Source organism: Trichomonas vaginalis, chromosome II (assembly GCF_026262505.1).
Source record: "Trichomonas vaginalis G3 chromosome II, whole genome shotgun sequence".
Taxonomy (NCBI): Eukaryota; Parabasalia; order Trichomonadida; family Trichomonadidae; genus Trichomonas; species Trichomonas vaginalis.
Genome location: NC_067204.1, coordinates 16,233,294 through 16,249,074, shown reverse-complemented (window position 1 = coordinate 16,249,074; position 15,781 = coordinate 16,233,294). Strand labels below are relative to the sequence as shown.

General features: G+C 31.0%; 6 protein-coding genes across 6 annotated transcripts; 4 read left to right on the top strand and 2 right to left on the bottom strand.

Moving 5' to 3' along the window:
- Positions 1–3,111: 3,111 nt before the first annotated feature.
- TVAGG3_0554430 (EF-Hand calcium-binding domain-containing protein 6-related family) lies at positions 3,112–5,948 on the bottom strand (the record flags this gene model as incomplete). Its single annotated transcript, XM_001308481.1, has 1 exon — positions 3,154–5,931. One exon carries the CDS (start codon positions 5,929–5,931, stop codon positions 3,154–3,156), a length of 2,778 nt encoding a protein of 925 aa, XP_001308482.1.
- Positions 5,949–6,642: 694 nt separating this feature from the next.
- Positions 6,643–9,176, top strand: TVAGG3_0554420 (pre-mRNA splicing factor family; the record flags this gene model as incomplete). The annotated part of the gene is made up of 1 exon (XM_001308482.1): positions 6,645–9,161. The coding sequence occupies one exon, from the start codon at positions 6,645–6,647 to the stop codon at positions 9,159–9,161; it is 2,517 nt and encodes an 838-aa protein (XP_001308483.1).
- Positions 9,177–10,813: 1,637 nt separating this feature from the next.
- Positions 10,814–12,334, top strand: TVAGG3_0554410 (WD repeat-containing protein family; the record flags this gene model as incomplete). Its single annotated transcript, XM_001308483.1, has 1 exon — positions 10,828–12,114. The coding sequence occupies one exon, from the start codon at positions 10,828–10,830 to the stop codon at positions 12,112–12,114; it is 1,287 nt and encodes a 428-aa protein (XP_001308484.1).
- A 110-nt stretch (positions 12,335–12,444) lies between these two features.
- On the top strand, positions 12,445–13,815 carry TVAGG3_0554400 (protein phosphatase regulator protein; the record flags this gene model as incomplete). Its single annotated transcript, XM_001308484.1, has 1 exon — positions 12,445–13,815. The coding sequence occupies one exon, from the start codon at positions 12,445–12,447 to the stop codon at positions 13,813–13,815; it is 1,371 nt and encodes a 456-aa protein (XP_001308485.1).
- Positions 13,816–13,879: 64 nt separating this feature from the next.
- TVAGG3_0554390 (uncharacterized protein) lies at positions 13,880–14,773 on the top strand (the record flags this gene model as incomplete). Its single annotated transcript, XM_001308485.1, has 1 exon — positions 13,880–14,773. One exon carries the CDS (start codon positions 13,880–13,882, stop codon positions 14,771–14,773), a length of 894 nt encoding a protein of 297 aa, XP_001308486.1.
- Positions 14,774–15,201: 428 nt separating this feature from the next.
- Positions 15,202–15,618, bottom strand: TVAGG3_0554380 (uncharacterized protein; the record flags this gene model as incomplete). The annotated part of the gene is made up of 1 exon (XM_001308486.1): positions 15,237–15,599. The coding sequence occupies one exon, from the start codon at positions 15,597–15,599 to the stop codon at positions 15,237–15,239; it is 363 nt and encodes a 120-aa protein (XP_001308487.1).
- Between the last annotated feature and the right edge of the window lie 163 nt (positions 15,619–15,781).

Sequence of the window (15,781 nt, the reverse complement as noted above, 5' to 3'; positions counted from 1 at the left end):
ATGTGAAGAAAAAGATAATGTAATAAAGCAATGTTAAATATGAAGAGAAAGAGAATTTCATAAAACAGTGATTAATGTGAAGAAAAAGATAATGTAATAAAGCAATGTTAAATATGAAGAGAAAGAGAATTTCATAAAACAGTGATTAATGTGAAGAAAAAGATAATGTAATAAAGCAATGTTAAATATGAAGAGAAAGAGAATTTCATAAAAACAGTGATTTATGTGAAGAAAAAGATAATGTAATAAAGCAATGTTAAATATGAAGAGAAAGAGAATTTCATAAAACAGTGATTAATGTGAAGAAAAAGATAATGTAATAAAGCAATGTTAAATATGAAGAGAAAGAGAATTTCATAAAACAGTGATTTATGTGAAGAAAAAGATAATGTAATAAAGCAATGTTAAATATGAAGAGAAAGAAATTTCATAAAACAGTGATTAATGTGAAGAAAAAGATAATGTAATAAAGCAATGTTAAATATGAAGAGAAAGAGAATTTCATAAAACAGTGATTAATGTGAAGAAAAAGATAATGTAATAAAGCAATGTTAAATATGAAGAGAAAGAGAATTTCATAAAACAGTGATTAATGTGAAGAAAAAGATAATGTAATAAAGCAATGTTAAATATGAAGAGAAAGAGAATTTCATAAAACAGTGATTTATGTGAAGAAAAAGATAATGTAATAAAGCAATGTTAAATATGAAGAGAAAGAGAATTTCATAAAACAGTGATTAATGTGAAGAAAAAGATAATGTAATAAAGCAATGTTAAATATGAAGAGAAAGAGAATTTCATAAAACAGTGATTAATGTGAAGAAAAAGATAATGTAATAAAGCAATGTTAAATATGAAGAGAAAGAGAATTTCATAAAACAGTGATTAATGTGAAGAAAAAGATAATGTAATAAAGCAATGTTAAATATGAAGAGAAAGAGAATTTCATAAAACAGTGATTAATGTGAAGAAAAAGATAATGTAATAAAGCAATGTTAAATATGAAGAGAAAGAGAATTTCATAAAACAGTGATTTATGTGAAGAAAAAGATAATGTAATAAAGCAATGTTAAATATGAAGAGAAAGAGAATTTCATAAAACAGTGATTAATGTGAAGAAAAAGATAATGTAATAAAGCAATGTTAAATATGAAGAGAAAGAGAATTTCATAAAACAGTGATTAATGTGAAGAAAAAGATAATGTAATAAAGCAATGTTAAATATGAAGAGAAAGAGAATTTCATAAAACAGTGATTAATGTGAAGAAAAAGATAATGTAATAAAGCAATGTTAAATATGAAGAGAAAGAGAATTTCATAAAACAGTGATTTATGTGAAGAAAAAGATAATGTAATAAAGCAATGTTAAATATGAAGAGAAAGAGAATTTCATAAAACAGTGATTTATGTGAAGAAAAAGATAATGTAATAAAGCAATGTTAAATATGAAGAGAAAGAGAATTTCATAAAACAGTGATTAATGTGAAGAAAAAGATAATGTAATAAAGCAATGTTAAATATGAAGAGAAAGAGAATTTCATAAAACAGTGATTTATGTGAAGAAAAAGATAATGTAATAAAGCAATGTTAAATATGAAGAGAAAGAGAATTTCATAAAACAATAATAAATATGAACGCCTTTTGTCTCGCAGTTTAGTAACTATCAGAAATCTAAATGCTTAGAACATGACCCTCTTTTTGGTTTAATTTTGGAGAGTATGATTCAAATGTCAGGATTTTTGCATAAAGTAAACCCTTAATTGAAAATAACAAATCAGGAAATATTTGTTGTACTTGATATTTCGATTAAGGGTTAAAGTTTTAGCTTATGGATGAAAGTAAAACACAAAGAAAAGCACTCTTTTCACTATATTTATTATTTGAAATGATTTCATAAATAATTAATGCATCTTCATGACAAAATGCAGATGAAAAATGAGAAAGATTATTAGTAAATTCATTTGAAATGCTGTTTTTAAAAGTCACATCTCTATAAATTAATGGTGAATTGTTATCGATGAAGCATTCTTCTAAAATTATATCACCTTGAAAATACGCGTAACCAGGATCATTATTTATAAAACTACTATTTATTATATGAACTGTAGCAGATTCGGCCCAAAGAGTTGGTCCATTTCGATTATTAAAAATGTTACAATATCGAATTTCAAAAGTTCCTTCAAAATTTAAATGATGAAATTTAAAGTATGTACTATTTCTAGTTGTTGAATTAGAAAAAGTGGAAAATGAACAATTCGATTGGGCAGAAAACGAATCAACTTCATAAAAATCTCTATAATTTATTTTAGGGTATGAAATATTGATTGATTTAATTTGCACCTGGCCATTTTTCAAATAAAGATTTCTATTTCCTAAGAAACTATCATCTCCGCTTTTACTAATAGATGAATCATAGATATAATTCATATAGCTGCTGCTATTACTAACATCAATTTTACAGTAAGCTCCTTTTGTATAAAGTGATTTTACTTTAGAAGCGAAACTACAAACACGATCTTGAACAAAAGAACCTTCATGTTGATAGGAAATACAGCCACCTTCGTCATTGTTACTACATCGATTGAAGGCTGAAGTATCAATAAGGAATTTAATTGCGATATTTTGTGTGTTTAAGTAAACCGTACTTCTTGTGTTTACTTGATAGAAAAAGCAAGATGAAATATAATAATTATTTTCATCTGCAGTGAGCCTTTTATTATGTCTTGTATATTCTTCGTATTGCTCAGTGTTTGGGTAAAATTCTATCCAAGATTCGTGAATTTTAAATTGTAAAGCATATATAAATTGATGTCTAATGAATATTTAATAATATTGAGTCGCAAAACAATTGTATGTAATAGCCTTTATCCTCTATAAAAGGGAATTTTGCTATTCCATTATTTCTGATTAAAAAAGTGTAATCACACAAAATTCCAAAATAATCATAATTATATTATATTCATTAAAAACGAGAAATTTTCTAAAAATTATTTCAATACTCTTTCAAAAATAACGGTTTTTCAGTCATTGAATTCTGATCTTAATGGCTTTGGCAAAACCGACTACAGTGCACCCTTAATAATAAAATGTTTCTTTTGAGTTTAAATTTCAAAATTTATTTAATAAAAAAATAAAAAATATATAATATATCAGTTAATTTGAACCTTCGATGTCATTGCAAAATGCCATATAGTTCATATCATCAAGATCAGTGCATCTATATTTCTTACAAAGGACATCAAACTCACGCGGATTACTACATAATCCTAAACGAGCAATGCATTGTTTGAATTGCTGTTTAGTGATGTAATTCTTACGTGGCATTCTATCATAATCAATGAACTGCTCTTGAATGTTCATTCTTTTAGTAACAACATCATTATGCATACGCTTGATGATTTCGTTCAACTGACGCTCTTGATTTGTATCGAGGACTTGTAATGTCTTTGAAGGATCAGGAAGAGAATCAACCTTCTTGTCATTCTCTGGTGTAGGAGATTTGTTCAAGTCTGTTGGGCCGAAGATTTGATTAACTTCTTTGCAGAATGTTCTGTAATCGAACATATCTGTTTGGCCAGGTGGTGTAAATCTGAAGCCAACTAAATCCATTTGTTTCGCTGTCAACGGTAATCCTGTCTGGCCAACAACAGAATTGAACTTTTGTTGGGTAACAATGCCACGATTCAATGGATCGAATGCTTTGAAGAAATCATTCAATCTAATCTGGCGTTTGTAAATGTATGTTTGCAAACTCTTTAATATGCAGTTATAATCATCAGAAGGAACTGTTGATTTAGCTGAAACTAAGTATGGTGATTCTTCTTTAGAGTACTGAGGAATCTTATTGATAACAATAGAATTAGATGCTGTATCTCCAAAGATTTGGCCTGTTCTCTGTTCGACATCTTGGCAGAAACGAACATAATCAACAAAATTTGTGTTTGGATCGTTGTAAAAAGTGCACAATGTGTCGATTTCGTTCTTAGAGATGTGGACTCCAATCAACTGTATGACTTGTGCAAATCCTGTTGCAGTTGTTCGCTTGTGATTAAGACGATCTTTGTCTTTGAATTGTTCAATAAGAGAAAGACGTCGAGAACGAACAAATTTCGCAACGTTTTTGAGGATTTCTTCAACATTTGATGTCATATCCTTTTCTGGTCTCAAAACTAATGATCTTGTCTGGTATTTCTCTGATGGAATAGCTGGTGTAACTGTTGGTGTCTTCTCTAGATCTAATGGAGCAATGCATTCTTTGATTGCGTTGCAGAAATCTCTCCAACAAACAAATCCTTGTCTTTTGTCTGATGCATAGGAATCAACAATCAAATCGAACTCGTCTTCTGTGACTTTGTATGTGGATAATGATAAGCCAGAACGGAATTGTGAAACAGGAATCTCTCCGCAGTTCAATTTATCGAAATCAGAGAAGAAATCGCCAAAATGAACGGAATTGACGATTGACCACTGTTTCATTGCGTACATGAGTGAATCAATGTCTTTGTGCTCGTCAATCTTCTTGATGAGACCACGTTTAGACTTGTAAATAAGTTCATCGGCTTTGTCTGGTGTAATGAATAAATCTCCTGTTGGAGTATGACCGTAAACATCCATGATTGACTGTCTATCAGTTCCTATTGGCTTGTATACACGGCGGGACTGTGAATGGCTTGGATCAATGTCTTCTACGAACTTGAAATAATCAATGCCTTCATCAGATCCGTAAAAACGAGCGATTTCGGCAAGTTCTGTAGTAGAAATATTGATCTTGAGTGTGGAAAGAGCGCGATGGAATTGAGGTTCTGTAACAAAACCGCGTTTTTGGCGGTCGAAATTCTGAAATGTTGGAAGAACATTGATTCTGAAGCGAATTACTGTATGTCTGACATCATCAAGGATGCGTTTGAGTTCAGGAGAAGGTGCTGATGTAACAGCAAGTGTCTGAACTGAAGATGTAACTGTTGCATTTGTTGCATCTTCGACGTCCTTGCAGAATTCGCGATATCTGACGTACTCTGTTGATGCCTGGACTTCTCTGTACTTCTCACTAAGGTAAGCGATTTCTTCTGCTGTCCATGAGAAGCCAAATACGGTAATTGTTCCTTCAAACTTGGAACGTGTGATGAGGCCTTGGTTCAATGGATCGTGAGCAGCAAAGAAATCGTAGATTCTGATACGTTGTTCGCGAACAACTTTAGCAAATCTTGTAATGCAGTCTAAAACTGTTCCAGATGGCTTCTTTGTGTTAACGGAAAGGCTGAGAAGTTGGTGAGGAAGAAGGTTACGATTGACAATGTCTGTTACAGCGTTTGATTTGTACGCTTCGAGAGCTTGGTTGACATCTAGGTAGAGCTTACGATAGTTTACATCCTTAGCAGATGGATCTGTATATGTTTTGACCAAAAGATTAATCTCTCCCGTAGTGAGATCATTAAATGGCATTGCACGAAGGAATTGAGATTGCGTAACGCGTCCATTATTGTGTGGATCGAAATCCATGTATGCTTCTCTGATGTGAATAGCTCTTGTTCGTACTTGGTAAGCTAATTTCGAAAGAAGTGCGTACATATCGTTATCAAGGCTTTGAATGTTTGTCTTAAGTGTTTTTGCAACAATCTCACGTGAATTCTTTAATGTTCCGTGTGGTTCGTGCTCTAAATTCATGTTTGTGAAAATATCATGAATATCATCTAAGAAATGTCTGTAATTAACTTGCTCACCTTCCATAAAATGTGCTGCAAGGGTCTCAAATTCCTCTTCTGTAAACTGAATTTTAATATTGGTAAGTACACGGAAGAATTGTTGTTTTGTAACTCTTCCACTTCTAAGCTTATCAAAATCTAAGAACCACTCTTCTGGGCGGTCTCCATTAAGATAGATATGTGTCCTAATACGGTCAAGGAGTATCTCTATATCACTATCTTCACACATACAAATCTAGAATAACGGACATCATTTTCAAAAGAAAACGATTATTATTCTTCACTTCGGGATTCCGTTACTATCTTACATCACAGAATACAATCTTTCATTGATATTAAATGCATCAGTGCTGTGAGGTAACAACAATAATTAACTCAGATCTTGAAATTTCTGACTTTTGTCATTATTCAACAATTTTTCTTCAATATTTGATCTTCCTATTAATATCATTATATCACTTCTTTATGTAATGCATACACTGCAACAAGTGATACTTTTAAACGATAGTCAAATTAAATTGCGTTACATCTGCTCAGTACCATTTTCCCCTTCTTTATCTATGCTTTTTTCTATCATATTTTTAAAGGATTTTAATGTTTATGCTAAGCTGAATGCTAATGTTATAATAATTATTTCTGATGTATGACATTCATCTCGAATATATGCCATTGTATTTCGAATAAAAACCCAACTTATTTCTCAAGATCTAGAGTGGCCTTTTTCTCTGTATGTGCGAAGAATTAGCTGAATACACTGTTTCCTACAAAGTTGATCTCCGTCTATTTGATCTAAATATCAATTCTCTGTATTTCTCTATCTTTTCTGAGTATCCAAAAATATCAAAATTTTTCAAAAATAAGAAATTAGCTATTTAGAGATAAATTATTATAATATACATGTCTATGACAATACGATAACTACATTGTTTTGTCATAATTTCTATGAGTGATTATCCATTTCCATGGGGACCACCTCCTCCTGGATATGTTCCTGGTCTTGGAAGAGGTGCAACAGGTTTTGTGTCATATATTGAAAATGCTGTTATCGAATTACAAGATGAAAAGGCACTTTCTGCGAAAATGTCAACCAAAAAGATCAAAGAAATAGAAAAAGCAGACAACGATGCAGATGACTTTTACAATAGTATGGATTTGTTAATATCAAGCAGAAACAAAGCGAAGAAAAAACAAAATTCCGAACAAGAAAAGACAATTTTCGATGAAACCAGAGATCAATTTGCAGAATTTACGAACAATCTCAAGTTCATAACAGCTAATGACTGGGCAAATATTCCTGAACGCGGCCAGCTTAAAAATTATCGACCAAAATGGGAACTTTTGACTTACGCTTCTGGCAGAATGATTACTGGAGACTTCTCAGATTCGGCCCTTTCCAAGGAAATCCGTCTCCAAGACCAACAAAATGATACTGAACTCGAAGCAAATAAAGCGATGATGGCTGTTAGCAGAGCCAAGAACTCTGTGATGAATGCACAACTATCAAAACTTACTAAAAGCTCATCTACCATCGATACATCCAAATATCTACAGGAAATAGACATAGAAACTCAAAATCGAATTCAACAATACGAAGATCTCGATCATGCTGCACAATTATACAGACAAATGACTCATTACAACAAAAACGATCCAGTAGTATGGATAACACGTGCAAGAATTGAAGAAAAAAGAGGAAAATACGACAAAGCAGCAAAAGTTGCATTAGATGGACTTTCAAACAACCCAGAGAGCGAAGAATTAGTGTTAGAAGCAGCGAGATTATCCCAAAATGATAGCCAGAGCATTCTTGAAGCATCACTAGAATCACATCACGCTCAATCACCAAAGATATGGCTACAACTCGCTTCATTACAAAATACAGAAGTTTTAAAAATTTCTGTTCTTGAAAGAGCTCTTTCAAAATGTCCGAAATCTCCGATGTTATGGATTGCTGCTTCAAATTGTGATGAGGAAAGCCGTCTGGATGTTCTTAAGGCTGGTTTCCAAATGAATAAAGACTCAAAGGAGTTATTCATCGCTGGACTCGAAGCTTCTAAATCTAATGAAGATTTGTCATTTTTTATTAGTCAAAAAAGTGACATAAAAGATGACATTGAAACGTTAATTACGGAAGCGAACTGTGAAGAAAAGTTTGACATGGATTTTACTGATTCTGTTGAGAAAGCTCTTCAAATTGAAACAGATCGAGATTGGATAACAATTGCGATGGAAAGTGAACTGAAAAATTGTCCAAGAGTTGCATCATTGATTATTCGAAAAACAAAAATCGATGATGATATGGTTTTAAGAGCAAATGAAGCAAAAAGAGGAAATTGTATTGCTGTATGTGAATCATTATTAAAAAGAAACGCGGAAGAAGGAAATGGTTGGTATCCTTTCCTTGAATTCGAGCGTTCTCTTGGAAATTTGGAAGCTGCTTTGGATTATTCTTTGAATTATATAAAGGAAGGTGATGAAATAAGTATTGTTGAGATCTCAAGGTTCATGGATGACGAACAAGCTTTGAATCTTCTACAAACAAAGTTCGAAATCAACAAAAAATCTGAAAAAATTGCTTTGGAAATTGCAAAAATTTTTGCAAAAAGTGACAAAGACAAAGCAGCTGAATTTTCTTTTTCCACAGCTTCAGAGATCAATTCCTCATTATTGTTTTCGTATGGAGCACAGACAGGAACATCAAAAACAGTTACTCCAACCATTTTAAAGATTGGTGTTGGTTTATTCCCTGAAAATGCAAATCTTTGGTTGATTTTGACGAATTTGCAACCAAATGATGAAGAAAAATGCAAGGTATTGCAGAGAGCAACACAAGAATGTTCTAGAAAGGCAATTATTCATATTGAATTTGCAAAAATTTGTAAAAAGATTGGAATTTCCAAACCAAAAATCAGAGCTTTACTAGAACGAGCTCGATTTTTGTGTCCAAATGATGAAAGTCTTTGGCTGTATTCAGCAGAATTCGAAGATAATGAATACAAGATTCGATTGTTGGAAGAGTCCAAATCAAAGGTAGATCATCCATCAATAATTTGGGCCAGACAAATCGAATTGATGCCTGCAGAACAAAGATTGTATGCTGTGAAAAACGCAATGGAAGTTATTGGTGAAAAAAGAGAGATTTTGTTATTAATTGCCATTGATTTGTGGCGAAGAGCGAAAATAGACGAATCGAAAAGGACATTTGAGAAATTATCGTCTTTGTTCCCTCAATGGGGAGATGGATGGATTTACTACTTGAGATTTGAAGTTTCCCATCAAAATGATATTTCTGAATTATTGGAAAAAGCTGCAAATGAATCTTCTTGTGGTTATATTTGGGAAATGCAGAGAGCAAATAGTGATTTGGATGATAAATCATTATTACTGCAACTTATCAATGATATTCCTGATCCATCTAATCCTGATAGCTCAATATTTTGTAATTTGTTTGAATTATAAAAATAAAAAATGTTTGTTACTATTTTATAACAAAATTTTAATGGAAGAACTACTCTTCATAAAGCATTCTACTTTAAAAAAATTCTTCACACGTATTTTTCTTTATGGGTTCATTTCCCTATTCATATAGCAATAAAAATGAGGGGAAAAAATCTAATTAGTTGAAGTACTTACTTACTTTTCAATTGTTGGATCTGATTTCCAAAAAATATAAATATGGATATACTCCTCTTTATAATGCCGTAAAGATAAAAATAAACAGTTAAATTTCCTATTTTACAAGTTTTTACTGCAATTTCAAAAGGTATGCATGGATAAACTCCTACTCAAAGTGCAAGAAAAATGAAAAATCAAAAAGAGCTGGTGCTTCGTATTTTACGTTGCACAGATGTCGATAGCGCAAATATTTTTATGTGAAGTAAAAAAAAATCAAAAAAACTCATTTTATCAAGTAATATTGACCAAAAAAATACCGAGTCAAACTTTATCTTAAGAACCTTTGAGGGAAAAACAACACTTTACATAAGTGAAAGGATCTTGAATGGTATTTTATGATCAAAAAGAAATATTAAGTAAGTAATCTTTTGAATGTTTCAATCTTTTAGCTGAACAAGAACATGCAAAAACCTTTTTGTATCAATCAAACAATTAATATTTTTTATAAAATAAGAAACAAATCGTATAATATAAAATAGAAAAGACGTACTTTATCCTTTAGCTCTCAGCAAGCAAAGAATATCTTAATGATCTTTGATTTTATCTGATAATTGATCAAGTCAAAAATATATGAATATGGCAGTATCCGTTTGGAATGAAGGTATTGATATTGAATATTTCAGATAGTGTATGCAATGATATCCCATTACTACTATCCTGCTAAACAAGCAACTGAAAAATACAATGCATTGAAATTGAATGATGGTAAACACTAAATCTGAGAGAAAAAAAAATCAAATTGTTTTAGCTTCCAATGTCTAAACAAATTTGAAGAGAATGATGCCAAAACCTCAGTCATAAAAATTGAATAGTGTAAAATAAGGATTTTAAGTCAAAAATCAAGTCGTAGAAAACAAGTCAAAAAATTTATATTAGTTTAATTTATATATTTGTACTTCTAATCCATTTTTTGTTGATAGTAATTGAATTTCATTGCATAGAAAGCTCTAGTTGAAAGAAAAATAAATTAAATTTAAGATGCAGAAAAGTTTGGTTGTCAAAAGAGTATCACTTGTCTAAACATAATTAACACGAGTATGCAATAGAAGAATTTAACTAATATGCAGTTCTATTTGTTCAATATCCATGATTAAAAGGAGAAAGCTAGTTATTGTTCTATTTTTTTGTTTGCAATTGCTGAAAGTCCTCACACATTCTCAGTACGCATATATTTTAAAAGTCAGGGCTTAATTCCGACGAAAATTGAGAGTTAAAAATTTTAATAAGAAAAGTTTTAAATATGTGATGGATAGTATTTGAACATACTCATGAAGTAGTGCCTTTGTCATATGGTTAGATCCGTTGCAATATTATAGCTCAGTTTCTTGAGAAAAAAAAAAAACAATCATTTAAAAAACAAATTGTGTGTGCATTTGAAATGTGATTGATTTATATGCTAATAGTGATAAAAAATATCTACCTAAATTTTTTTTGACAAAAAAAATTAGAAATGTCACAACCAAAAGCTACTTTTTCTGGTTTGAGCCCAAACCAATGTGCTATATTGATAGAACATTACAATACTCAAATTGCCAAAGTCAAAGCCGATATAGAAACGTTAAAAGCAAACGCCCAAATTTGCACAATCCAGAAACTCAAATTTTCAACTGATGTCAATGACATTCTCAATTTTAAAGAATCGTTAGTGCATAAAATTACCAGTATGAATCCTAAAAATTCAAAAATTCGCGAAATTATTGTAAGTTCGAATAAGACGATGCTCATCAATAGCTCTAAAAATGTGCTTACCAAAAACTGGAATTTCACGTATGTTGATCAAGGATATAAAGATCAAAAAGTATCTAACGTTTTACAACTATCATCAGTAGGATTATTTAGATGTGCAAATTTTACTCCTAATGGTGATTTTATTGTTTGCGGAGTTTCCTCGAATTTATTATTAATTGAAACTTCTACCGGAAAAGTATATGCAAAGCATACGCTTCCATTTCCGGTAAGCAACTCATGCAAGAATATGGAATTCATATATAATGGTACCGTTTGCGTTTTATCTTTGGCCCCAACGATTATTGGCTTGTTCCAGCTATCAGGTCAATTTCAATCTTCATTACTTGTAGGGCATTCATCTCCTATTACAGTGTTCGCTATTTCAAAGGACGAAACTTCGTTGGTTTCCGGATCTGAAAATGGATCCGTTGTTGTATGGGATTGGATATCTAGATCGATTCTACAGACCCAAACACTTGACAATTCGCCAGTTGTAAGTATCTTTGCTTTTGATGAAAAATCATATTGTATTGGTTACTCGAGTGGAAAGATATTCATATATAATCATATATTAACTCGTAAGTTGGGAGAATTTAGTGTTCCAGAATCGCTCTATTTCGCTTCAAAAGCTAATAAAAATGAAATAATTACATGCACAAAGGATGGATCAATAAAAGTATGGTCGATTAAGAACGAAAAGCTCTCATGTAAGAATACTTTCATCTATAATAACCTGATCTCTGCAGGAATTTCTCCATCAGGTAATTATCTGGTCACGGGATCAAAAGATGAAATGGTCGCATTATGGGATCTTGAGCATGGTCGGAAACTGTTCAATATTCGACTCAATACAAACTCTGTCATTCATATTGCGCATAATCCAAAGAATACTTCATTTTTGACTTCCACTTCTGAAGGTAATATTAATATTTGGACATACACACTTCCGTCTGGCAATGAAATGGTCACTCAACAAAGGATTTTGAACATTAAATCCCTTTTGCAGTAATTTCCCAGCGTTTTACGGCCATTCAAAGGAGATTTCTCCTCTATTATAATAGTTGAAACCATTCTTGACTTGAAATTCTTTTGAAAAGCAAAAATTATTTCAATGATGAATTGGTTTTCTCATATTTGTATCTGTTTGTTATTAAGAATAAATTCTGTTATTCTAAAAACTATTCTTTTGCCTTTTTAACTATTTTACAATTTATAAATTTGATTCAATTTATTTTCAGACCCTAATACTTATAAAATATTGATTTCATAAAGAAATATGTTGAACAGTGTTGTAAATAGAGTGATGTGGTAATTAGATAATTTTGAATAATTCGAAGTCATGACTAAGCATATTAAGACATATGCATCAGACAAGCAGAAGCGCACAACTGAGAATATGAATGTTGCACAGAGAGAATATCCATCAAAACAAGAAATTTCTAAAAATACCAAAAATATTTTCATTAACTCGAATGATATTACGTTTTACACGCTATGCAAGTATTGCTCAACTCAAATAGATATCAATGATGCCATGTTACAAGAGAAAATCAATAACAAAACGATATATTTGAAACAAATTCTCGAATATCTACAAAATACGGATTGCTCGAAGATCTCGGATAAGTTATTACAAATATTCTTCTTCATGGTCGAGAAAAATCTCTTCCATGATAACTATTTCCCCTCAAATTTGAGTCCAGATTATCCATCTGAGGAAAAGTATGACATTTTTTGGGTTCACAACAAACTAATATACGCACAGTTGATGATCATCACTGAAAGTTTCCCAGAATACTTAAATTTTTCCTTAATTTACAGAATAATTTCAAATACTTTGTCAATTGACTCAAGAGAGAGGCAAACAGCTCTTAAATTCATCAGAAACATCTATGACAAGAATCTTGATGTCAGAAGTGATATAAAATCAGCAATAATTTCTCAATTATCTTTAATCAACGCTTCAAAGGAGTTTCTTGCATTCATTAGGTATATAATTGAAGACTATTTCAATGACAAACGAAATTATGTCTCAAAAATCAAAAAATTGACAAAAAATCTCAAAAATGATTTTATTGTCAAAAATGAAGAGATTGGTCAGGATTTCTTTATCGATTTGTTACTTCCCTTGCATAATCATGATAATTATGAGCTGTTTTCCGGTGAATTATTAGAAATCGAGTTTATTTTCTTCAAAAATGACACAAAACTCGTTGATTACTCGATAAAATACATTTTGATGCATTGGCCAATCACAAACATCAGGAAACAAGATGCTTTTCTGCGAGAAATCTTTGATCTTTTGCTAAATTTTCAAAATGTAATGAGTAATCAGGTGAAAATCGATTCGTTTGTAATGGTTTGCAAATGTATTGAGTCATTGAATGCAAATATCGCTAAAACAGCGATAAAAATCATAATTAATCCAGAATTTAAAGGAACTTTAGAGAAATTGTCAGTAATTTGTCTTCCTTTGTTGATAAGTTCGCTCAGAATCAATGTTGCAAAGCATTGGGATCCTGAAATCAGAAAAATCTCCCAAAAATCGATAAATTATTTGACAAATCTGGATCCAGTTGCATCAAAACGGAATCCTTATGATAAAAAGAAGGATTCGAGTTATAAAGATGATTGGAATACAATATATAAAATCGCAAACAAAAAGAAATCAAAAAATACCAAAAAAATTTGTAAACTTTTGAATTTTTAAAATGTCACTTTTTAATTACAAATTATACGTTTAAATTTTTTTATTATTTATTTTTCTCTCAAAAATGAAATCTTTTGTTAAGCTTCCTGGACCTATAGAATTTGTAGATGACTCGGATGATGATTTGTTTATTGTTAAAACTGTACAAAAGAGTAAAAATGTTAAGATAAATCCTAAACAAACTCCTAAATCAACTCCTATTTCAAAACATTCAGAGAAAAAAATTCCTGAAACAGAAATAAAGCCACCAGCAGATTCATCATTAGGACTATCACCAAAACTTAGTACTCCACAAAGCTCTCCAAAGAGAGAATCTCATAACACATCATCCATCCTAAGATCACCAGTTCCATCACCAAAACAAATATCACAGCATATTCAAACTTCTACTTTTAAAGTATCTGAAGATACAAAGAATTATTCAACGATTCTTAAACAAAAATCACCTGTTGTTGCTGAGAATACCGAAGAAGCTACAATAGAAGAAACCTATAGACAGTTATATAAAACTCATCGACAAGAAAACTTGGATTTATTAGCTGAAAAATTTGAACTTGAGAAAAAACTTCGTAGAACAAAATTAGAATGTCAGAAACGTTTAGCAAAGCAACGCGAAGCCAATAAAGTACTTAAGAGTACTTTAGATGCAGATTTAATGGAATCAAAGAAAAAATTATCAGATCAAGAAGGAAAACTTAAGATATCACTTGAGAATAGAAATACTGATGCAAAATACTCTGGATTGCAAACCGCAGAGCATGAAACTCAAAATACTTTAAAGTCATTCAAAGATGCAAAAGAAATTGTTGAAGCTGTAACAAGAATTTTGAAATTTTCCCCTCTTTCAGAGGCTGATTTCCTACCAATTCTTAGTACATTTGATTATTCCTCGGACATCGGTAGGAAACTGGAAGAATTCATAAATATAGCTAAGGTAGCCCTTTCTGATAATCAATAAAGTTATTTAGTTTTACTATTGTCTGTAAAAACCTATCCATGCACTTAAAACATATTTTTATCAATAGTCAATAAACATATCATACTTTATACCATATTATTTTTTGAAATATCACGATTTAAAACATTTAGTTTATTTCAAGCATTAGCATGTAATTGTGACCTAATTTTTGGTTTGTCCCATCGAATCAACTAATAAAATGAAACGAAGACTTGACCATGAAATTTATCATTTCTTTTATGAGAAAAATACTCAGGCTTATCGTCACAATTGCACAAAATTTCACAATTAAGCTTATCTTTGATATACTTTCATGAAAAATAAACTCAAGTTGGAATGGTTGAGATTTTTTCATAAGAAATCAGGTAAAAGTAACGAATAGTATGTCATTCATGACAGTACTAGAGTAAATAGAAATATATATGTAATTGGCAAAGAAAAAAAAAATATAATTTAATAGAATTTATTGATTTGCCTTATCTTGACGTTCTAATTGTTCAAGACGTTGGGCTATAAGCTGAACAAGTAATGGTGTTTTGTCATAGCTTCTAAGCTTTAGGCGTTGTGCTAATGTTCTACGATCTTCTTTAATTGTAGGATGAAGTGATTCATAACGAAGAACTTCTGGAGCTGTAACCAATCCAATAGATTGGAGATATTCTTGAATTAATAAATATTCTGTTTGTTCTAATCCTTCTTTATCAATTCCTTCGATTTCGTTTGGCATTTGAATTTGTTGCTTGCTTCTAGCTTGTTCTTCGGCCTGTGCCTTAGCCTGGTCGAGAATGGCTTGAGAAACATTATTATCTTCTTCGAACTCAATCATAATTTAAAAACAAAAATCGTTTGACGATTAAAAAAACTGCTTTCGATGTAAGGAAGAATTTTTTTGTTCAGAGGCGTGAAGATAGTTTCGGATAGTCTAAATAATAAAATTAGGGTTGTGAAGTAAGTTAATATATTGTTGCTAGAATTTCGTTGAAAAATGCGTTTATTTTTGAAAAATTG